Source organism: Cygnus olor, chromosome 13 (assembly GCF_009769625.2).
Source record: "Cygnus olor isolate bCygOlo1 chromosome 13, bCygOlo1.pri.v2, whole genome shotgun sequence".
Classification (NCBI taxonomy): domain Eukaryota; kingdom Metazoa; phylum Chordata; class Aves; order Anseriformes; family Anatidae; genus Cygnus; species Cygnus olor.
Window position 1 is genome coordinate 17,865,428 of NC_049181.1, and position 24,880 is coordinate 17,890,307.

General features: G+C 40.0%; 1 protein-coding gene across 1 annotated transcript in view; it reads right to left on the bottom strand.

The window, feature by feature from the left end:
* ALG13 (ALG13 UDP-N-acetylglucosaminyltransferase subunit) overlaps positions 1-24,880 on the bottom strand; it is a 31,590-nt gene continuing 6,710 nt past the window's right edge. The window contains exons 6-28 of the mRNA XM_040572787.1: positions 24,700-24,783; positions 23,387-23,437; positions 22,722-22,768; positions 21,809-21,881; positions 20,337-20,418; positions 19,827-20,007; positions 18,866-18,941; positions 18,008-18,116; positions 16,749-16,813; positions 15,779-15,879; positions 14,938-15,062; positions 14,328-14,565; positions 14,052-14,165; positions 13,683-13,839; positions 11,582-11,717; positions 11,112-11,144; positions 10,927-10,982; positions 10,236-10,298; positions 9,711-9,882; positions 8,262-8,387; positions 3,036-3,076; positions 2,068-2,251; positions 1-949 (exon numbers count right to left, since the gene is read on the bottom strand). Of these exons, the coding sequence (XP_040428721.1) occupies positions 675-949; positions 2,068-2,251; positions 3,036-3,076; positions 8,262-8,387; positions 9,711-9,882; positions 10,236-10,298; positions 10,927-10,982; positions 11,112-11,144; positions 11,582-11,717; positions 13,683-13,839; positions 14,052-14,165; positions 14,328-14,565; positions 14,938-15,062; positions 15,779-15,879; positions 16,749-16,813; positions 18,008-18,116; positions 18,866-18,941; positions 19,827-20,007; positions 20,337-20,418; positions 21,809-21,881; positions 22,722-22,768; positions 23,387-23,437; positions 24,700-24,783 (2,589 nt within the window). The 3' untranslated portion in view covers positions 1-674. The remainder of the gene's footprint in view (positions 950-2,067; positions 2,252-3,035; positions 3,077-8,261; positions 8,388-9,710; positions 9,883-10,235; positions 10,299-10,926; positions 10,983-11,111; positions 11,145-11,581; positions 11,718-13,682; positions 13,840-14,051; positions 14,166-14,327; positions 14,566-14,937; positions 15,063-15,778; positions 15,880-16,748; positions 16,814-18,007; positions 18,117-18,865; positions 18,942-19,826; positions 20,008-20,336; positions 20,419-21,808; positions 21,882-22,721; positions 22,769-23,386; positions 23,438-24,699; positions 24,784-24,880) is intronic.

Sequence of the window (24,880 nt, forward strand, 5' to 3'; positions counted from 1 at the left end):
GTTAGATGCTTTTATTTTGTGCTGTCAGTGCAAATTGAACACCAAGACTACCACCATTTGTGCAACAGCTTTCACAAAACAAAGCTCACAAATACATACCAACGTACAGCAGAACAGATCACAACAGTACTCTTACACTTTCAAGAGACATGAAGCCTACATAGAGTGAAATCAGAGGAGATACAGCTATTACAAATACATGATCGCTAATTGCAAAGGTGAAATCTGAGAACACCAACTTGTTTCAAACAATTCTGTCCTAACAACTCCGCACCCAGTTTTTAGCTGTGGTTGTAATGGCAGTCATGCTTAAACAAGAACCGTATGTTTATGTGTTCCAGTGTAACCCCTCAGAGGTATATGGTGCTATTTTCCTTTAGTGACAGCTTGTTTTTATACGTATTTTGTGTAGTCAAATATATGCTTTGTGTTCCCCTACACTATAGTGTATGTATACTCTTTTCCTATGCTTTCTTCTATGAACTACCAAAACAGCATCCTGTCAAGCTTATCATTAGCATAAGCCTGGAAAGAAACATGAAACCTGAATGCAGCTTAAATCAATCAACCCAGCCCACTGAGACAGGATAACACTTATGAAACAACATTAATATATAATTGACAAAAAAGAAACGAGAAACCAAGTGCAAGAAGTGAGCTTACACCTCCCAGATTTACATTCCTTGAGGCATGTAGTGTGGTGCAGGATTAGGTGAGGCAATATAGCTGACTTGGTGTAGTGGTCCAGAACTTACAGCATTGGGAATTCGTGGGGAATTTCCATACGGTGGATTTACTGGATGCCAGGAACTAAGGTAGTGATAGGCAGGTACTACAGAGATGCAAGAGTCATACCCTGGGAGAGATGGCTGGCTGTAGGGATCTGACACCACTGGGTAGTATACTGTGCCGTGGGATGGGGGTGGAGGCTCTGCATTTTGAAAGTTACCTAAAAAAGAACAAAACACATTTGTCATATACTCACTATATTTGTGACCTTTTTATATAGACTTTCATCACAGCAAACATAGCATTATTTTGGTAGCCAGAAGGGAAAATCTATTTAGGTGACAACAACTTTATACCCCTATATTTTCTTCCCAATGGCAGGGTGAAAGTCATCTTAGGACCTAAGTTGGTGAGCTATCCTCAAGTTAGACTCGTCACTAAAACCCATTAGAGAACTACTTAACAGCATTCTGCAGAAGTAGAAACTTAAAGAGAAACTTGGGTAAAGGGCTAATATGTTATTTGACTATTTAATCCTTGAGATGATGCTATTCTATGCAGAACTACCCCAGCTAACAGGCTGAAGCATTATCAGAACATTAAGCCTCTCTGCATCCAAGCAACAGATTTGTCACGATGCGCTCTTTCCAACGTTGACCATTTGCCACATTCCACAGACTTTCACGAGCCAGGCATCTGACCTTCTTGACGTCTTTTTCCTTATTTAATACAAACCTTTTATTTACTGCCAAGTCTATCTACCAGCTTTTTACAAAGCTGCTACAGGAAGCTAAGTTTTGCTGCAATTTTTCCACACAGTAGTTGACACAGCTAGCAATGAGGCCTATTCAGAAGATAACAGCTCAGCTTGCAGAGCCTAAAACTACGGGTTGCAATATCTCTTTTAAAAATACTTGTGAAAGTAGCAATGCTCGACGCCTGCCAAAACTTAATTGTCTCCTTTATTTTAAGAACGGGCATTGTTTTGATACCATGACTATTTGCTTATCAATGAGCAAAAGAAATGCCTTCAACGCAATTTCAGAGTAAGTTCTTCCAAGTTAAAATTAGCATGCTGAATACAAACCTAAAAAGGATTACTTTTCTTTTTTTTACAGCTTTAAAAAACCTTTGGCATTGGTGGCTACATCAGTAAGTCTAACAACTTTAAGCAGTAACAAAGATGGCAGAGGAACTTGTGGTAACCCATTACAATGCTTACTTTACATCTTCCCAACCTCACCCTTCCTATAATGGTGCAAGCAAGCAGCTGCACTCTGAAAATCATTCCCTTACTTTTCACAGTCTCTGTATATAGTCTTATCCTCAAATACTAACCATTTGCAGGTGCTTCCAAGGGAACCTGATGCACTTCAGCTCGCCCAGCATCAGCATAGAGCTGAGGTACTGACTGATCTAGGACGTGTGCAGGCTCAGCATATGCTGGATAAGCTTCCACTGGTGACGCTGGTGGTACTGGCTGTACGTACACCATGGAATGCCAATAGCTCTGGTGGTAATACTTTTTGGGGAAAAAACAAAACAGAGTCATGCATATAACCACACTCCCCATCCTTCTTCCCAATCACTGCTAGTTTCAGATCTAAACGTAGGAAGAAGTGCATTTTTCTCTTCTGTCACTAAGATAGTTATACACAAAGGAGGAAAAAAAGACAGACTGCCAGAAGAGTTACTGGAATAGCTGTAACTACCTCAGTTCTACACTGCGGTTCTAATTCTTAAAGAATTTGAGTCTTTGTAATCAACTTGGTCATATTCAAGATTTTTTCCCCCTACTTCTTTAGTTGAAAAAGCTGATGTACTACTTTTACTTCCCAGAGTTCCAGCACTGACACTGCCCACGGCTGCTGGTGCAGAGGCAACGGCTGCAGGCAGCTGCAGAGCAATGGTTCCCAGAACACAAGAAATGGTCTGAACACAGCTGTGCATGTCCTAGAGGATTCAAAGCACACATCTCTAAATGGTCTTTGATCTCATCTAAGCAGTTTTTTTTTTTTTTTTAAGAATGGCTCAGGTTCCTTCCCTTTATCTTAAGAGAAAGAATATTTATCCACCATCCTCCACAAAAATCCAAGTAAACAACTGGATGTACTAATGTGCTTTACAGTTTGAGTTAGCGCTTCACTTCCTGAGCTACACTTTAATCTCCTCCAAGCAAGCCCATATGTATTAATAGTCAACTACACATTTAGCACACTTGGAAGTCTTAAATACATCAGTACATCTGTCAAGAAAAGCAGCAGTTTTTACAGGCAATTTACTGTACTTGTTTTAAAAGCACTTACTTGCAGTCCCAGATTAAAATAATACTGCAAGACCTTTGTATCTGAAATTAAAGGACATGACATTAAAGAGCAAGTTAGTATAAACTGATGAGGAAAATAAGTTTACATATATTAGAACATTTAGAATCACTTAAATGATTAAGTAACTACTTTAGCATTATTTTTTTCTTTAATGTTTTGAGGGTGATGAGTATGTCTTGAATATGAAGAGATGCAATAGTTATAATGACCCGTTAAGTTAATCCAGTTAGATATTTGTACAATAGTTGTGCTTGACTAATGTCAAATCAAACTTCAACATTACAGAATCACAGAATCATTTAGGTTGGAAGAGACCTCCAAGACCACCTAGTCCAACCTATGACCTAACACTAACAAGTCATTACATTGCTTTAAGTCCGGTCTTGATTCCTCAAGTGATATTTGTCAGATCTGTTGTAAGCCTCCATTGTCTAAGCACCCACCTAGGAACTTTGGCAATTATGGCTTATTAAGGCCTGGTTTTCAGAGGAAAAAACACTTCGTCATCAAATAAGAATTTGATTATGAGGTCCTGAACTAAGGTGTCTGCTAAAAGCACTCCCTCTTTTCCTCACTGTAGAAATAGAGAAGTGTCTGGAAGCAGAGACAAGGCAGGAGCCACCTCCTCATATGCCAGTGGTCACTGACCCCCAATGTACACACACTGTATACACATAGACTGTATACACGTTGTGAACACCCACGTACTAGGCTGGCACGTGAGACAAGGGCCCAACTCCACAGAGACCCCAGCTTCACGCTGCTTCTGCCCAGAGAGATGTCAATAGAGACAACATATACAGCAACCCTAAAACCCTCAGAACTAGGTTTTGAGGTCCCCCAAACTGTTATAACCATGTCAGAATACAGGGTGGGGATAAGGACTGTTCCTTCCTTCCCCTTCCTCACTAGGGTTAAAGGGAACTCAGTTCCTGCCTTCTTGCAGCTAGTCTTTTACTTCCGTCTTCCATGTACTGGATTATCTGACTCGGGGCAAACACGATACACTAAGGAGCAATCCCAGAAGCACAGAGGAAGTTTAAAACCACTTGCCAATGATAACAAGGTTTATAAAGTCCAACTGCCCAAAACAGTGGAGCTGTTTAAAACCTTTTAAGTTCAAGCATGTTTTAATCCTATGACAGTTCCAGAACTGTGCATAAACTGATTTCTCAGTCATAAAACTGAGATTTGTTTTAAAGGCTCAAAAAAGTAAGTCACCTATTCCACAGCAACAGGTTTGCATGCAAGTACAAACAGACACACATCATTTAGTGCTGCTGGGACCTCAAAAAAAAAATCAAAGCAGTAAAGCAGAGAAAACAACTCAACATGAGCAAATCACTAAGGGCTTCAACATGGGGCAGTATTGCAGCTCTGGAGGTGTTGCTGTCTTCTTACCACTTACCCACTCCTCCCTAGACCACGACCTTGGCTCCACATAGCCTTCCTGTCCATCCAGCTACTACACGTGCATCCTTTCACAGCCCTGCTCTTCTATAGTACTGTCAGTTTGCTGTAGACAGGAATAGCATCAGAAATGCAAACCCCAATCCTGAAATGAACAAGGATTTATTCCTCTGTTGCCAATTCTCAACTCTTTTACTGTTCAGCATATTTGATCAGGGCAACAATCCACTTAGATGTAAAGAAGGAACTGTATGCATTTCCTAAGTTAGCTAAGAGCTCTAAGCTTACTCCTGAAAAGGCTGGTGCTTTGGTTGTGACATTGACCAGTCAAATACTGAAAATATAACCTGAAGACTTACCTAAATGCCAACTTTTTAGTATCTAACTGAAACTGCACCTATGTTGAAAGAAGGCTTTTTTAAACCTGATTTTGTTCTTCAGTTGTTTATGCAAATCAAGCGTAAGAACTGAGTGAAACATCTACTTCATAGCAGCAATAACAGTACAAAGGAGGAGCAGGGAGACCAAAGTGAAACTGATACAGGAAGTACTGATGTCTGTGGTATGCTAGAACAGAAGCCAGTACATTAGGAGATCAGTCTGTTTATATTCTTCTTTTAGATGCCTAGAAATCCAGTCATTCTTTAGTAAAAGAAAAAATACCTTATTAAGCAACAGCTAAGCCAGAAGAAGTTAACCACCCTAACATGAAAATATGAAGACCACATCTACTACTGATAAAAATCTCATAAGGCATCAAGACAAAGTTCACTGCACTGAGTGACTCTCAGATCAATCCTGAATGCCACTGCAGGAAAGGAACGGTCTCTGGAACACAGCAATAGCAAGCAGTCTATCAGCAGCTGCTTCAAATGGAAGGGAGCAGATGAGGCTAAGACCCCTAAGGTCACCATATTAATAAGTAAGTTTCACAAGCCCTAAACTCTATAAAAAAAGACTCAAGAGTCTCTTAGAATTGGAACAAATGCAGAAGTACCAATTAATACTACAGCACATGGCCTGTCTTACTCTCCAGTCCAGGACTTCAGTCTGTTAACAAGTCAGACTCCCAAACACCAGTCATGCAGGTAGGTTGTGTTTTTTTTTTTTTAAAGGAAACTGCACAGAACTTTAAGTCAAGTATATCCAAATACCTTACCACGCACTACTCCAAAGCTTCTGTGTAGTGACACTGACAATAGTCTCAATGTAGACAGCAATAATACACGGAATTACATGTACCATTTGTGTCATTAACTACCAAATTTAAACTTCTAAAAAAAATTTGGAGTTTATCCCCAGAAGGACATGGCCAGTACTACGAGGAGTGACTCACTTGAAGAACTGCGGGCAGGGCCTGAAGAGGTTATTAATCCACACCCACTCCAGATTTTTTCAGTACACTTAACACCCAGTTCTCCTGAGCACTGAAAGCCTCAGTTAAGGGCATTTAATGAAAGCTAAAGATGATTAACTCTGACAGGTACTTAGGATCATCTACAGTGATACTACTGCAGTAGGAAAGTAGAAAATTCAAGATCAAAACCAGGAATCAAGAGCACCTGCAAAAGAGTAAATATACCGCTAATGTGTTTGCACTACCTATTAGAGCAGCAGACCTTTGAGAAGCCATACCATGATGTTTTTGAATCCTGCTTTTTTTCTCCAGATCAACTTCTGGCAAAAAATAAATAAATCTCAAAATTCACAGCATTCTGGCCCAAAGTTGCTTTGAAATCTACCAGATGCAGCTACCTGAACTGTAGATATCAATAGCAACTCTTATTATCTGAAATAGGCCCTCTAGGATTAGTACTTTGATGCAAGCTCCACACAGGGACAATGAAGCTACTTTAGATGGAAGTATGTTGAATCAAGCATGAAAACAATCTGCATTACTGAAGTACTTTATGCCACATCTTTAAATAAGATAACAGATTTTGGAATAAGAGCCACAAGCTTTACATTCTAACACACTAGAACTCAGAGCTACCATACATCTGAAATACAGTCGCAGTTACAAGGCTGTGGCATGTTTTTTTTTTCCCCCTCCCCCCCAGGGTGGCTGTGGGGAGAAATTCAAGTTAGATACTTAGAGTGAAAGCATACCAATCCAAACAATGCAAAAAAATGGCTGGATTTTACACACCCTACATTTATGCAGCCAGTTTTTACTCACTCAACCCTGAATGAAAGGCTACTCTCCACACCGGCAGAGAAAATTCTTGAGTCAGGAGCTTCAGCAAAAGGTAAGGCTTTGATAAAAGTCACATTTGTTCTATCTGTAGGTGGCTATCAAGCAAGCCAACCACCATGCACTGACTTTCAACATATCTACTCCATGAAGGGGGGAGAATACCTAAAGAGCAGGTGTATTTCAGCCAGCAGGCAGAGACGAACCCACTGCAAGAACAAATGGATGTCTGCTTATACAGTTTTCCTGCCTACTGCTCTCCAGATCAAGCTACAGCTTACCTTTAGCTTGGCCTCACTACTCCCAAAACCAGCCTCCCCCAAGCTGTCTGCTAGACAAGGCAGCAACACCTGAAGCTGTTTACTTGATGCAGTGTCCATATAGGTAGCCAGAAGTAAACACCAACACCTACCCAGAGCATTTGCACTACACTTTAGGACAAGACAAATGCTGCTATCAGGACAAGCAGGCTGAGTAACTGCTTTTACAACCTTTTTAAGTCTCTAATCCTCAGAGTAAGTTGAGCCATTGGCAATTCACAGAGAAGAGCTGATTTTCTACAGCTGCACAAATTACACAGACAAGCAATCCTTCATCAGTGAAGACAGACACTATCACAATACTTTTATCTTCCTTTTGAGATGTGTGCCTCTATCACATCACTGCACACTAGGCAGGAACGCTTTGAGGCCCAAGAGGAAAGCAAGATACACAGCATAGTAATAAGCAGGACTGTTATTCCTGTAGCTGAGAGGTACTTAGCTCATGGTAAGGACAGCAGACAGCTTGATCTTTGGCTTACTTAATGAAACAAAGCTCTGCAAGTTACAGACCCTATTTGTGTCTCAAGAGACACAAACATTATAGAATAAGGGGATATATTAATGACCCCAAAATCAAGTATGTATATGCCTGTTGCACTGTTAGCCAAGCCTTGCAACTTTGCACTGTATACAGGTATTCTTAAATTGGAGCAAGTTGATTAAAGTCCACCACTTTAGAAGTGAAGCCCAAGCTCAGCTGACAAGGCTGAAAGCCAATTTTGAGCTGCTATGCTAGTAGTTACTGTACCGGTCTTCCCATGCTTGGTGCTTGACAGACAAAAATCTACCTTAAAAGATGCTGTCATAACTGATGACAGTACACAAGAAGTCTGCGCACTCAATGAACAGAAACCTATACGCTCTCCATCATCTATTTCTGATACTACAGAATGACATCTCAAAGCCATACAGGACAACAGCCCAATATCCACTGAACTGTGTAACACCAGAACTTTATAAGCGCATAACTGGTTTTAAGAAGAATCAGAAAAACGATTATTCCACCCAGAGGTAGTAGGATACAGATACAAGCACGCTCTCCACTGATATTTGTTTCTTTAGGATGCTGTCTAAAGCTGCAGTAAATCACATGTTTGAGTCTGATACGAACTTGTTATTCAGAACTATGAATTTTTACTGTAAGCATCCAAACCATTGCAGCTCAAATGGAATAAGAAGTAAAGAGCCAGTTCTTCTCACTACAGGTATTCTGTTAAGTTTCCAAGGAGAAGACAAGTCAGAACTATGCCAGTAGTAAAAACACAATACCTTCATTACCTCGAGGCAGATCACTGCCACTGGGATCACAAGAGTAAGGCGGAGGAACAGCACCAGCTTCTCCCACCTCACTGACTGGAGGAAGAGGAGCTGAGTAAATTGGGAATGGCACTGATGAAACTGCTACTATTAGAAGGAAACAAAAGTCAAGTCAAATTTACAATAGCATCTTCCTCAACTGAGAAAGATGTGAAGTTACACAATTAGGTGTATACTTCCTATCATCTCAGTACCCATAAATAAGCTTTAATGTTAAGTTCTCTTTAGTAATCACTTCCCCCCCACTTCAAAAGTCCAGAAGTTTTAAAACCAGATGGGAAGGTTCCAATTCCACATCTTAATTGTGTATCTATTTACGTGCTTCATAGTCCAGTTAAGAACAAATGCCTCTTTCAATCAGTTGTTCATACTAGATGGTAGGTCAGGCTTTCCTTATATAATTGTCTGTCCTAGAACAACAGGGAAAAGACTACTCAAACCACCACAGTTTTTTGATGACAAAACCACACAAAAATAAGGGAAGGCTCAAAACATACCAGGCAAAAGTTTTTGGACAAATTTATCTTGAACACGTATTAGGCGGCCCACATTTGTAGAACAGCAGCTTCTTTTTAATTGCATCACCAATTAACTTAGAGAACAGTGCTGACTGATCTCTCAAGTAGAATACAAAATAACCCAAACAAGTAAAAAGAAACAGGTAAAGAGGACAGAATTAAGGAGAACTGAATGACAATGGGGTTTTACAATGGGGTTTTGTGGGGATTTATGGCTTTTTTTTTTTGGATGCTAAATGAAGAAATGAAGAGTTACAGAAGATATGAGAAATATTCTTTGTAAGGAGGAAAAGTCATTTTCTTAAGGGAGACATTTCGCAATAACAAAGGAAAGACAATTCCAGGTGGTTAGCGTGTGGCAAGTCACAAATTTGATCTTGCCATAGAAGTAGCAAGTAGCTAGGGATAGGAGCTAAGTAAGGACCACAAAAATGAATTTGATTCACTTTTGCAGCCCTTGAGCTGTCACAGCCAGCAACTCTTCTGGAAGAGGTAGTAAAACCTGGGACTTACACCAGTCTCTCAAGACAAAGAAAACTAACTGTAAAAACACAAGAATGAAGCAGCCATGAACTTCCGTCTTTTAAAAAGGAACCCACTAGTAAAACACTTTACATTGATGGCTAAAGGCAGGCAAGGGTGGGTGGAACAACTCCAAAGCAGAGACTTCCAATTCCCACGCAAATTCAGCAGCAACTGTTCCCTTCAAAGCATGGGAACGTGAAAGTCAGCAGTGGAGTTACAACTACTGATAAGTCATTTAAGCCAAAGTGGTATTTTTATAAAACCTTTCGACATCTGTTTTGGATACGTAGAACAAGGAAAAAATGGGAGGTAAGAACGCAACTGAAAGGTTAGACATCCAAGTTCACAGCCTTAGCATGCACACTACCTGGTGTCCCTATTGAAGGGGGAGACACTAGGACTGGCTGAACACCTGTTTGTGGGGGAACAGCTGTTGTGATGCTGGCTTGAGTGGAGGCAGCAGAATTTGAGGAGAATACTGTAGCTGGAGCAACATTAACACCCGTGGAGTTTGAGATTACTGCAGAGTTCACCATCACCTGCAAAAGAATCAATGTTCATTACACTACCTCTATAGTTGGCTTGGACAAGAGCTACAGAAATATCACAGTTTAAAAGTTCACGCTTTACAACTAGAACTTCCAAAGTGCACTTCTGTGAAGGCAAGTAGTTATCCAAGTTCTCCAAAACTTGGCTTGAAAAATATTGACCTAAAAATATCCATTTAAATTGCAGACACCTACAAATGCATCTTTCCACCCTTCCATTATGTGCTATAAGGAATTATATTCTTTGCAACAAGACTAAGAGGGGAAGAACAAAACCCCCCACAGTGGGTAAGCACAGTGGTCATCTATCCGCAGGGCTGCCACAACAGAGTACTAGATACTACCTTCTGGGGATAGCTGTAGGAAGCCACTCCATCTTGAGACGGCACAGAGACTGTCCCTTCTTCCTGAAGGGGTTCCAAAGCAGAGCATGGTCCATTTAAAAGGCATAGAAGTGAAAGCTACACACACCAGAGCCCTAAAAATTTTCTAATCATGAACTACACACAAACACACTGAAGTTCTTTCATAACTCATGTAAAACCAATTTTATTCTGATGTGCACAGGTCTTTCACACCACTGCAGGCCAACAGGTGACTTGAGAAAGGAAGAGAGCTAGCCCCTGACTAATTTCAGATTTAAAAAAAAAAATCAAAGTCAATTCTATCAAAGGTGAGATCTCTCCATTTACGCATCAGAGGGATAAGGCTAACTGGTATAGAACTTGAAAGGTAGCATAATAAAAGTAAATGCTACTTGGAGCAGAAAGGGGAAAAAAGTAAACAGCCCTCAAATAGAAGCTTTGCAGAGGGAGAAGGTGGAAAGTCTTAATGTATCTAGCACAATTCAGATGTGCTTGCAGACTCTGATAAAATCCTCACCAGTGTGGGGGGCAAATAAGTGAAGCGATCTACCTTTTCTTCCAAAGAAAATATTCTGACCTCCTACGTTAAGCTTTCTTCCAAAGAGTTTCCATGAAGAACACTACATGCTTCAAGGATTCCCAATCTGGGAAGACAGCAACTAAACCTTACCAAGTTTGCTGTAGACTCTGCTGAACTAAATACTGCTGCAGTTTCACAGTCTGGATCTGGAAGGCACAGGCATGATTAATTGAAGTTGTAACATTAGATCTCATTGTTCACGAATGTCTAAAAAGGTTGTAATAAGTGCATTACAGTCACCAAATATATCAGTTAAAGACTGAAGTTTTACTTACCTGTAGGTGCATAGAGAAAATCATGAAATTTCCCTAGAAGGGAGAGAATAGAAAGCTTTGATTTAGGAAAAAATAAATGCTTAAAGCCAGAGTTACCAACATTTTACTTCAGTGTGTTCGTCAACTGAGCTGCTTTCATTATCACCTTGTTTTCTGCATACACCACTCCCTCCCTCCCTCCCTCATTTTGTTATCCATCAATATCAAGTTTTGCTATTTCCAAACACTATGCAGCAGCTTGGCTTGCTACAGACCTATGCCATCAAAAGGGTGATGTCCTAGCAAGCTTGAATGTAACAGCGACACATTTTTATCAGACAATGAATAAGGACAATCATGCATGCATGTTCAAAGCTCGTAATTAACAGATCTTTAGGAGACCTAAGGAACCCAGTCTGATAATCAAAAGCACACCACAGATTATCTGAACCAGTCTTTTCCCTCTTCCCAACAATTCTTTAAGAACTCACCATTTTCACTTGTTTCTTCTACATCTTCCTCTGACGAATTCAGGGTTTGCTTGCTGGCTGGAACAGAGTTTGGGCCTCTCCTTGCTACCCAAAACCCTGCAGGACTGTGGACAATGGGAGTAGGGCTACCCTGGCTCTAAAAAGAGAAGTCAGAAGTGTGCATTTACAAATAGTTTAAGCCTTTCCATGTTCCATACACACCCACAAAAAAAAAAAACACAGCAGAAACAGGCTGGCAGACCAAAGCTTCCTACAATCACATCATACTAGAATTACAGTCCCTGTGTACCCTGCACATAGCAAAACAGTTGTGTGACATTTCACTTTTTGTTCTGCCTAGCATACTTTGGGTAATTTATCTTTGAAGACCTACAGCTGTCCTATACAATACAGTCAAGTTACTCTCACCTAGAGTTTAGCCAGCTTTGCATCAGGTTCAAACAACACTGAAAAGAAGGGAACAGACACCAGCCAGCAGCCAGGACCCCCAACCTCCAGCACATACTCCTGCATTCCTCATCCTAGGCATTCCCACCAACAAATCAGTTCACCAGATACCACACAGCTGGAAGTTGCCCCATGGTCTCTACGCTAGCCAGACTGATGCACACATGCCTGACTTCCAGGCAGCAGTGCCAATCAGGTTTCCCACGAGACTGTTGTAAAGCTTTATACGCCACTCGGTTTTGCATGGAAGTCAGTCGTTAGCTGGACATGTTAAAATCTAGAGTTCTCTGAAGCAGGAAACACAGGATTATGAGAAGCATGAGTAAAAGGAGGTGATTCACTCTTTTGTGATGGCTAAGGTAACAATCAAAACTCTCCTCAGAAGACATGACGACTCTGAGATCGACAGAGTGCTCAGAGAGGCTTGCAAGATCTCCAAAGGTGAAGTACAGGTGGTAAGTCAGACGGTTCTCCCACCAGGCCTCTAGCACGATGGCCAAGTCCAAGTTTTCTGCAAGATGCATTTTTCCCCAGGACATATTAAATTCCTTTGGTAAAGGAGACAAGGAAGAGACAGAGAAAATACTTTGGCATTGACAGTAACAGAGTTGCTGAAAGAACATGAGAACTATTCACTGGCTGCTGCAAGAATATAGTATAGCAATAGGGAGGAAAAGCAAGCTAGTAAACTATATTGATTTCAGGGGCTGGGGCAGGTGCAGTATTGCAAGATAATCTGTCGTAACTCCTTGACATACTTGGAGGAAAATAAGTCAGAGCAAAGATCACAGATCTTGTAAAGGCAGATGAATAAAAAAGGCTGCTGAAACAATGAGTAAATTCTCATTTAGTTAAAAATAAAAAAAAGTCTTCAAGTTTGTGAAGTTCACTGCTTCAACAAAGTTTCAAACTTTTTTTTTTAGAAAAACCTGTCTTCCTGTTCAGATAGCTAAAATAAACTGATTTTTGTAGTGCACCCAGCTTTGTACTAAGCTTAGATAACATAGCTAAAAATAAGAAAAATTGTTAGAAGTTCAAGACTATATTGTGCTACTTTTATCTACAGCCTAATAACATAATAACAAATGCTGTTTTAAAAGAGGCTAGATTTGGATTTTTCTACTTCCGTAGAAAGTTTCACTAATAACATGTTAGCCCAAAACATCACAACTATGAATTCATAGGATCAATCCAGGCCATCACTATACAGTTTTTGAATCTAGTTACACAAATCCTAAATTACGGTGTGGCAAACTGAAGCACTTACTCCCACAGTATTTACAGCTAGACAGACATCCAGAGTAGGAAGGCATTTTTCCCCAAACCTTGTTTTCAAACTGCAATAGAAGGAAGAAATATGACCCTACCTTTATCAAAGTGTGCTAAAAGAGAAAACGCTGCTGGGGGAAGAAGGAGTATAAGTGAAGAAGGGGAAAGCCTGTAAAAACCTGGTTAAAACACGAATTTTTCTAGAATCTAGATTTATTTCAGCCTTCCCTACCCCAAAGGTGTTTACTGCTAAAGCTTATTCCAAGAAAAATAATTAAGTAAGTAAACGCTGTGAAATTAGGTGAAAAAATACTGTGCATTTGTTTGGCTTTTTTTTTTTTTTTTTTTGCTTTGAGCTTTAACATATACATTGTTCATAACTTACTGGTAAGGCAGAAAAAGCACTTTCATCCCCTTCTTCAATTTCATAGAAAGTTATTGTTTCTTCTGATCCTTGAGGCTCCTCTCCATTCTCCGGTACAAACCCATACTGACATTCTTTATTCACACACTGCATCTGACGGCGGCTACGGCTGTACGAACTTTAAAAGTGAGAAAGGTGGTTAAGAACCACCACTACTGGAGCTTCACCTTGGTTTCACTGCTCAATTTTAACTCTTTTTGGAAAGGCACAGTAATCCCAGCGTTCACCATTGTGCCATTAACAACCAACTCAGCCCTCCACGGCCCTCTCCCACCACCCTCCCCAACTCTTGTAGAGCAATTTTTTGTAAAGAGGTTTATATTCACTTACCGCGACCTGCAGGAGAAATTGTCATAGCTCTGATAGCATCTCTTTCCTGGACTGGGGTAGAATGCTATTTGAGGGCCAACCATGTTGTGCCTGTTTATAAATCGGGCAGATCCCCTAAGTTTAAAGGGTAAAAGGTGCAATTACCAGGAAGTGCCTCTCAGATGGAACTCATTTGTAGTTTTACCTATTAAATAGCATAAGCTCTCTCCTAACTAATCCACAGCAAGAACAAACAGAACAAGTGGTGACCTCAGACAGATTTCCAGTGCTTCATACCTTGGCATCCCAAATCCACGGTTATGTCTCTGAGGAGGATTCTGAGGATTATAGAGGTCATAAGGTGCCAAGTTTCCACCACCCTGCAAGCAGTGAACTGGAGGAGAGCGCTCCGAAGGAACACCATGCTGTAGCCGGGGTGGAAGAATGGGCTGACCCCTGCTATAAGCCACAGTCATAAAGACTTCCTTTCCACGAACTTTCTTGAGCAATCTCTTCCGTGTTTTCATATCCATTTCTGCAGTTTCAGTTGAGGACAGAAAAGACAGGCTTACATCTTAAACAAGGCAACTTACATCTTAAATAAGGCATGCTTTCTGGTTCATAGACCTCTACACATGGTTCTCAAATGCCAGATTTTTTTCTTGGCAATTTTGAGCAATATTAATCCCATTGTATATTTTCAATAGACTTGCTATTTTACAAAGCAAAAACTTATCCCTCTGTCTGATGGATCACTTTACACAAAACCCCTGTTACAACTAGATTTTGTATCACAGGCTCAGTTAAGTCACTTTCAATATCCAGAAACTGCTACTGCAAAAATTGGTCAACCTCTACCCCACCTCTTTCCAAAGAGAAAGAGTGCCCATGGAGAACTTATACAAACCTATTCCTGAGAAGTATCCACCTATTTTCTGATAGCTTCCTCCCTTTCGGCTGGGAACCACATTCCAAGCAAGGACAGGTGCCACTTGCGTCACGGGCTTTAAGTTCGCCAAAGGAACAGTATGCCTGCGTGAAAAACATTCATGTTAGCAGTACTGCAAGGAAAAAAAACCAAGAACTTTAAGTTTAGGGAGCATGTCAGAATAATAAAAGTTTTGTTCTCCAGAACAAAGCACGAATTACTGTTACTTGTCTATTTTGCATATCAAAAAATGTAAGCTAAGATTCAATCTCAACACTTAATTCACAGGTCAACTCTTCCCTCCCTACATTTGTATGCCTTCAGAGGTACACCTGAAAGCATCTGACAAGACAGAATTTCTGCAATATGTAGATAAGCAGAATCATACATCTGGAGAAGGGTGCATGCTTTGAGAAACAAAGTGGAGAAACTGATAGGATTCATTAGAAGTGCCAATTGGTTTTGGGGGTACAACATAAAAATTCTAGAAAAACTGGAAGCAGAGGGTAATTTGCTACCCATGAGTTACACCCGACATGTAAAGATCACTTTCACATTCTAGAGAAGAGTAAGACTTCACAAAAAGCATCACAGAAACAATTTTGGCCATTCAAAACACAGAAAAGGTTCCCTACAACATTCCAGTTGAAAAGTCATCACCAACAAGGAAGTAAATCTCCCTCTGGTAGCCACACTTGGTATTTAAAAGCATCATTTCTCCTTTCTTCTTGAAGTATCTTAACAACCCTATTTTAAGCATCTGTGAATCCACATTCAACTAAAAAGAGTTCAAACATGAAGTTGTCACCATATTGCTTACTTTTCTGCCAGCTCCTCAATGAATACAGTCACTGTGTTGCCATCCTGCCCAACTTCCTGGATATGAGCATTGTAATACTTACCTCCAGGCTCCAGACGCACCTGGCAAGAGAACAAGGGAAGCTTGAAAAAAGACTAAAGAGCATCAAGGTGCTAAATACTGTCTACAAACCACTAACAGCAAAGGCTGCTCCTAGCTGATAGTATGTGGAGAGCAGTGTACTAACTGAAGGGATGAAGGACGGAAAAGAAACAGTCCTGCAAGTAACTTTTAAACTCTCATGACTCTTGTAAATCAGATTTTGAGTTAAGATAGATTTCTGCCTTCTAACTTATTGTTATACACTGTGCCAAGCAGGTAAGCAACAAGGAAGACTTGTATAATAACTTGGGCAGACCTGAAAATAAAAAGCTCTAGTCATCTAGAAGGAAAAGTCACTGAATGAGTCACCAGCACTTTTTTTTTTAAATATCACTTTGAAGTAAGCCTTCCCTACATACAACATGGAAACATAAAGAAAGTTGGCCTTGCTTTCAGCATCTCCTGGCTGCTCTTCACTTTCTCTCCCCTCTCATGTACAGAAAACATAACTTAAAAAAATCTGTTATGTTACTCTTGAGAGATGGAAGACCGGCCAGACTTGCTGGTGACCCCCAGTGAAAAAAATCTAGACAACTACCTCAGATGTACACCCTCTACATTTTGAGCTCTCAGTCTGGAACACCCAGACTCACAGAAAATTATATCACCGGTTCACAATGAGTTTCCAAGTAGCTTTTCTTTCATACCCTATGTCTAAATGAAGATTTTAGGCAGAAATGTAATTAAAAAAGAAAGTCAGATTAATAGCTACAAGGAAGAGAATGAGAAAAGCCTTGGAAAATTCAATGAAGTGATTTCATAGCTTACCATACTCCACTTGAAGCAGTTTTAATAATTTATCATAACTGAATCTCCTTTGAGTACTAACCTGACACTTGTCTCCTAAATAGTACTGTCTCCCAGCAAACACCATGTAGTCAGTTTTTTGAAGCTCTAAAAATAAATGAATAAATAAATAAAAAGGAAAGAGCCTATAAAACACTGTTCTTTCTTCATGTATCCTATAAGTACTTCACAATGGCACCCAACTACTAGGTATAGGCCAATTGAGTTAATACTTCCTATGCATATCTAAACATTCCCCTTAGTAACACTAAAGTAACTGTAGATATTCTGAGACCACAACCAGACTAAGTCACAGGAAATTAATAATATCCAGCTGATGCATACATAACTGGCACTACTACTTCAATACTACAGTGTCCTTTGTGATGGTACCGAGTTAATCCTACATTTAATACCAATTCTAGTATTAAGAATGCTGCACTTGTCTTGCTGGACACTTGCTGGTGACACTTGGCATAAATGAGGTATTATTAACACTCCTGAAGTCTTCCTTGCTACTAGATTTCAATAGGTTTTTCCACATTCCTTGCTCAGATTCTCTGCACCTCAGTATTCACCACACATAGTTAATATACTACGTTCCAATAACTTTCATGACCCTCATTATTGCTTATGCAATTGTAAAATGCTGGAGGTCTTCCACATGCGAAGCACTTCAGGTCAGACATCCATCAAACATGACTTCAAAACTTTCTTGATAACTTCTTTACGTATCAGCCACAGTGTATTGCCACAAAGCAGCAACCTATCCCAAAGCCACAAAGACCATGAAGTCTCTCCTGGATGCTCAAGCCCAGAAAAGCTGGGAAGCAAAAAAACAAAAAGCCACTCATCCCATTTAACATCTCACTGCTTAATGTGAGATGTTTGTGACTATAGAACTCTGAAGCCAGAATAGAGCTTAAAAAACTGTAAGTCCTCACATACGCACTGTTTAAGAACAATGACCATCCAAACTGAAATTTGGATGACTCCCAACAGTGATAACACAGTTCTGTTCCATATTCTGCTCAGTCCCTTTATTTCCTATTTTATAGCTAGTAAGTATCACGTGTCATATTTTTAGCAACCTTATACAGTGTCAGAAGCAGTGTATTCAATGGTTCAAAATGAAGCCAAGAAACTGGTGAGAAGCTGCATTACCTAGATATATCTACTGGCTTAACCAGTATCCTGCATATTTCAGCTGTGCTGAAACAGGTGGCATACATCTCAGATCCATCAATTTAAACACTGAGCCTATTACAGAAAGGTTTAGTTTTTTGTTTGTTTTAAAGGTACCTTTTCTGCTGTCCAGCCAAACATCAAACTCCACATTTCGATAGATCTCAGGGTCCAGCGCCTTTAGCACTTTATAGGGGAAAGGCATCTTTGAGGAATTTTCTGAAGGCTAGAAAGAGTCGAAATGGACAAGCATTAACAAGCACATTTAAAGCACTCAGCGTAGTCTCTATCCTAGAAGCATCAGTGGACCATTTTAAGCTGTATACATATTTCCCCAAATTTTTCACATCTACTGTATTTGCCTTGCAAATAACGCCCAAGAATATCAACAAACATTTAAGCATTAGAGATTGTTACTCTTGAGCCTGGTTTTGATCTCTTTGTAGTTTGTCTGCTCAGCTTCTGAACTAAACATTCAGCATGCTCTTCACTCAAAAAGAATTGAAGGGAACTAGGTAGACAAATGAAGTCATGGCTTCCAAGCTGGTGGAAATTTCACTTGTTATATCTGAAACCAGGCCTCTGGAGAGTTTTTAAAACCTGTTCCAGAAAAACTATTTATACTGTATTCACAATGAAAGTGAAATGATTTAAACCACTTCTGGGACAAGCAAACAGCAGACCAGGAAATGCCTGCTAAGCTCCATCTTTGGGGGGAAAAAAAGATCAGCTGAAATAGTACAAGAGAATCTCAGGAAGGTGTAAAGCACCTTTTTCATTTTCCAGTTTAAGAAAAAACTCAATGGCAAAAGCAAAAGATGGATGGAAGGAAGAAAAAACATTTTCCTAAGTCACCTTTTAAAAGTAGAACTTAGGGTTTACCCCCTAACAAAGTGGTAACATCCTACAACAAAAGGAGGAAAAAAAGTCCCGCTTTTCCCCTCCCCCCAGGGAATTCTTCCCTAATTGCCAAACCTTTGATTCTTCAGTGCCTTGTCTGAACTTATCTTCCACTGGATTGTCAGCATAGTTGCCTTCCCAGTCGTCACCTCTAAGCAATTTAAAACTAAGATTACAAAAGATGCAAAACATCATTTCTAACAAGGATTAACTAACTAACTGTTCACACAACCCAAAAAAAGCACCATGGTGCCATCAAGTGGTAGATTTTGCCCAAAAACAAAGGCTTCAGTGGAGTACAGGAACAAGACTCTTCCTAGTTTCAAGAACGTGACCTTCACCTGTTCAACACCTACCCCCTAACAGTGGCTACTGCTTGAATTTTCAAAGGGTTGAAGATGATCCCACTGAATGCAACTGAACTCTTGCTCTGTTGAGTACCACAACACCCTGTTGCGTGTGCTATAAAACCAACGCCATCTGCAAGCATTCACTAATGGTCACAGCCATCCTTTAGGACCTTCTGGTGACTTGATCAACAAAGGATACCAGGGTTTCAGTAGGTATATTATTTCCCTCAACCCAGTCATCCAATAGACTTGGATAATGCCACCATTTGATTGTCTACACAGGGATATAATTCCATCTAAAAAAGGGAAAAAAAAGTGCTCTCTCAATACTATTTTTTAAGCCTTTATAGCTCTGTAGAGGCAATAGTGTAAGTTTCTCACCAAGAGAGTACTCTGATGATATACAGAACTACTTTATTTACAAATAAGCTGTAATTTTAGAGTCATGTGCAACTGTAGCACTGCCAGCAGCAAGGGATATTCAATTTCAGGACACTTCCAAGCTCCAAGGAAAGCATACTGTTTCTTCTACCACATTACACCTCAGCTTTGTGTTGGCATGAGATAGGAAAAAACTTGAGTACCCCATGCACATTCAAAGAAACTTGGGGAAGTCAGACTTAACTCACTGCTATTTGCAATTTTTGCACATTTCCCTTTGACCACATACCCTCCCCAAATACTACCTCTTTTCTGATGGATTTCTGGGTACTTTTTCGTGAAGACAATCGAAGTTTACATCCTCGCTTCCTACAGAGCCACTGTTTCTGTTCTTCTTGGATCCACTCCGAAACATCTCAATTGCAGACCTTAATTCTTCCTCATCCATGGCAAACACATCTTTGTACAGAATCTCATATAATACAGCTGAACAAATCAACACAAAGCTCAAAAATAAAGATAATACCAAAAGCACAACAGCTGCAGCGTTCAATGTAAGCACATCCTCAGATATCATCTACTCTTAACAAGGCACTACTTAAATTAAACTCAATTAAGGAGAAGATCATAAAATAATTCAAGTGGGAAGAGACCTCTGGAGGTCATTTGGTCCAATATCCCTCTTAACAGATAGTATACATTAAAGGAGCTTCCCCATCTCTCTCCTCCCCACCCCTGGAAACCAGAATAAACACTGCCTATAAATATATGAAAATAATTCTCTTTCATAAGGAGAAAAAAATAATCAAGTTTACCCTGGCAAATAGCAGCATTTGCCTGGAATTGTTTTGTATACACAGAGTCATAATGGCCATTGCCGGAACAGCACAGTAATATCTGGGAAAATAATTAAAAAAACTCTTTAAGAATATAGTGACATAAAGCCTAACTATTTATTTGATATTCTAGCTTGAGAGCATTAATCTTTTATTCTAAAGGCAACGCAAACCCACCAAGAAATCTATAAGTATTCTAAACAGAAAAATGAAAGAGCTGCAGATTTGCTTAAAACTGAAGCCTACACAAAGTCAGTAAATAAGTTCATCTGTTATATAAACAAAGCAATGGGTTTTGTTTATCATGTTGAATTAAACATGAAATAGTTGGTTTCAGAGTTAAGCTCAAAACAGTCAATTTCTCAAGAGGTAGTATTACCATTTAAAGTTCCCATAAATTAAATAACCATTTAGAACTACCATTAAGTTTGTATTAAAATACAAGCCATTAAATGCAGAATCCCTAAAGTACAATGACCAAGTATCAAAGGCACACTTCCATACCTGAGGGACTAGAAGTGCATCTACTACTCTAGCCCCCAGTAAAGCTTTGATCCTGTTAAGCACTATTATGCTGCCTTTAAAATAGGTGCATGCTTTCCACAACAGATGTGTTGATACACACAGTAGATGTACACCCTCAAACCTTATCTCAACATGTGACTATAGCCACCTGTAACAGGCAGAACTCCTTAGGCCAGCAAGGGTGCCTCCCAGTGACCCATTTAGAAAATACTGCTTGATTTTTAAAGTTAATGAATTTTGAAATTAGATTAAGCTATGTTGGAAACTACAAGAAAAAAAAATCTCCCTCCCTGGAATAATTGAGTAGATAAGCTGTTCCATTAGCTCCCACTCTCAATGGGCTCAATTTGAGCACCAGAAAAAAGGAACAATTTGTCAGATTAATCCATTTCTGTTAACATCCCCTATTGAGGAAGAAAAACTGCACACCTCAACTTCCAGTGAAAAGGCAACGTGGATAGGGGAGAACACTTTCTCCTCACCAGTACACTAAATCTATCTTGTTCTGCTCTTCAGCAACTCAATCCAGATATCTCATTCTACCAAGTCATATCAGTCTGATTTCCACTGGGAAGTGTTCTTACTCAGCAAAATTTGAGAAACACTAAAGAATATTCTGGAATTCACCTCCTCCATTCCAAATTAAACTCATTTCCAACAATAAGCTAGAATAATAAAAAGATTGTTAAGGGAACAGCACACAACCCATCCCTGGTAGCAAACCTACTGTAACTTGATTAACTGTCATACAAATACTGTGCTGTCTCCATGAGCTGAAGTCAGCTCTGGGGGGGGTTGTTCTGATATGCCAGAACTCTTTGCTGGAGTTAGAGCACAATTCCAGTGACAAACTTGCACAGCTACATGGGTCTGGAGGTATCTGGGAGTCAGGGGTAGGGGTAGGAAATTGCCTCGCTTCTCCTCACCTTGTCTTCAAAGCCATTGTCTGTAGCATAAGTGGGTGGCTTTCCAGGGTACCGGTACAGAATAAAGTCTCGACTGGGTAAGCAGAGGAAAAAGAAGACTTGAAAGAGCACACTTTTAGAACCTTGTTATGAAAAAGGCTGAAGGGAGCTGTCTGGAGAATCCACTGTAGATTTACAGAGGAAAAACTCAAGCAAAAAAACTTTCCCTGATAAATGAATGCCATCATGAAGCAATAGCTGGGGGGGAAGTAATACTCATCTTGAGGAAAAGCATCTGGGAAAGGCAGTTACATCTAATCACTGATTAAGACATGTATCATATTACGTCAAGTACTTGTGCCAGTGGCAGGGTGCCCAGCCAGCAAGACAATTAAGTCCAGGTGATTCAGTCACACTTCAGCATTACAGGCTCAGTATAGGAAACTGGTAATGCTTGCAAAAGTTCTGTTTGCTCTTTTAGTACTGGAACAGAACCAGTTTGCAAAGGGGTTCTTTTTAATCAGCAGATACTTGTTCAGTACTTGTTCCTCACTACCAGAGCCTTCAAGAACACCTACATGAGTTTTAAGAAGCTACCACAGTGTTTCCACCACACACAGCTCCTACTTCTTTCATATACTCTCCATTCTTCAGCCACTAGGAGGAAACACTCAACTAAGTTTAATATTAGTGAAAAGAAACCAAATAAACATCCCTGGAAACTGACCTGCCTCTTAATCCATACTATTAAAAAAGGAATTGTGATAGCTCCCATTTACACATTAGTTTAAGTAACTTCAGCAGGATGGCATTCTTACCATGTTTCACAAAATGCGTTTCAGCAACAAACATATAAAAGGTCCCGGAGAAAGAGGCCAGAACCCAAATACTTTTAAGACCAAAACAAAATGAAACCTAAGAAAAAGACACTTACTTGTAGATCACTGATAAAGCACTTATTTCCAGCTGGCCAGCACTTTCCTATGCAAAGTTAGGAAATTACATGAGGGGTAGCAGGGACATTTTCAACACTAGGAACTCTATACTAGCCCTCCATAATATTATAACAACAAACTGACAACTAACAGACAATGACTTTATTGGGAGTAGAGACATAAGGATCTGGAGGAAAAAAAAATAAAGATGTCTGCAATATAATATGGCCACGATAACCAAACTGACAGCTACAGATGGAACTAGCTCTGGCAGGTACTCAAGGACACCACTTGATTGTTTTTATTTATCTTTCAATAGCCATTGTTTCAGAGCCTGCTGCAAGTCACCATATTTACTAGTTAAAAAGTCTAGAAAAATAAGACTTTTAACCTCAGGCTTGAAAACTAGCATTCAAATGGAAAAAAAAAAAAAGGAGCTGCAAAGCCCAATAAATATTTGAGGTACAGTCCATGTTTTCCATGTTTTTTCCTTCTAAAAAAAGAAATGACAACTACAAATAAGGCCTGCGAGAAAGGTCTCATCTTTACAGTGCAACCTGCATAGACAGCTCCTTCAAAAAGTTGAAACCATCACCCAATTATTTCCCTGTTCTAGCTACCTCAAATTTTAATACCTCCACAAGTAGTAATAGACAACTCTTACCTTTGGATCTCCCAGACGTTCAAGGTATTTCTCAAATGACCCTTCCACATACTTCCAAAAAACAAAACAGATACAAAAAACTTAGCTAAATGAAAACAATCATATTTAAACCTAAACTGGCCTGCCAACTCCAATCACTTTGGGGTTCTAAAGGGCTGTGGTCTGACCAGGGGCAGACCTCAGCTACTGCCATGGGGTATGGGGGGTGATTTGGGGTACCAGTGTGCAAATACCAAGTGTTTTGGGATCCCTTAGGAATATGAGTCTGAATAATACTCAGCAACTTATTTCCCTCATAGACTAGCTTAAGTACTTCACTGATTACAGGGAAAGAGAAACAAAACAAGAACACAACCCAGGAAAACGTATCTCAGCTGTTGTACTTCAAGTCCAAACAGCCTTTCAACATCAGAAATGTGGGATCCCAAGCCAAAAAGACCTCTTATTCTAAGCAACTGCCTCAGATGCAGGCACATGCCTCCCATTAGCCCAAGGGTAGCTGCAAGTAAGCCAGGTGCAAGACATACAGAGTGGCGTAAAACTCAGTCAATATAGAAGCATTAAGATTCATAAAGTCTCATAAAATCCAAAGCTACTCTACTGGGCCATTTTCAAATTGTGTTTCAAAGGGTCACTGGAACACTTGACTCCTCTTCCAGCACAGAGTTGTTTCAAAGCACTAACGGGGGTTTTGAGCAACAAGTTTCTCTGCTGGTGACACCCTGGGATCTGCTTAGAGAATTCCTATCCATAACTACAAATAGCAAAAGCATCTCAGCACTAATAGAAAAATCAAGAGAGAACGTGACTATACTTAAAAAAAGTCCCACTGTTGCAAGCAGGAACTGAACCCTGACTAACACCAGAAAAAATCCCTGGCTTTTATCAGCTAACTGGAGCACCTCTGATACTCCCTAGGTCACCTGCAGGGAACCAAAGCAATACAACCAGGATTTTGTGCCAAGATTAAACACCCTCAGGAGCACTCTACCTTGTTTTAGCATTCCTTTCTTTCTCCAAAGTCCTAAAGGTTTCTCACGTAACTCTAAACTGGCTGTGCCACAGAGAATACGCTGCACAGCTGACTGGTATCCTACTTGCTGCTTAATGGGAAATCTGGGAATTAGCAAGTGGACTGATTTCAGGGCTTTCTGAGATATCAGGTCTAATAAAACTTGTCAGGACTGTGGCTCAGGGAGGGCAGACAGCCACCGCCATTTCACACATCCAGTGGGCTGATATGGAGAACCCCCCACCCCGGTATTTACTAAATGCCCATCCAAAAATACCCAGCAAACCCACCATTTACTTACAGATTCAAAGTTACGCTGGTTTTGCCTCATAAATGAGACACAAGCTTTCCTAACTTCCATGTGATGGATTTGACATGAAAAAAGCTGAAAAAAAAAAAAAAAAAAAAAAAAAAAAAAACATTACAGGTAAGAACGAAGGAGAAAATTGGCGGGGTTGAACTCCCGCTAGGCTTTGTTACTC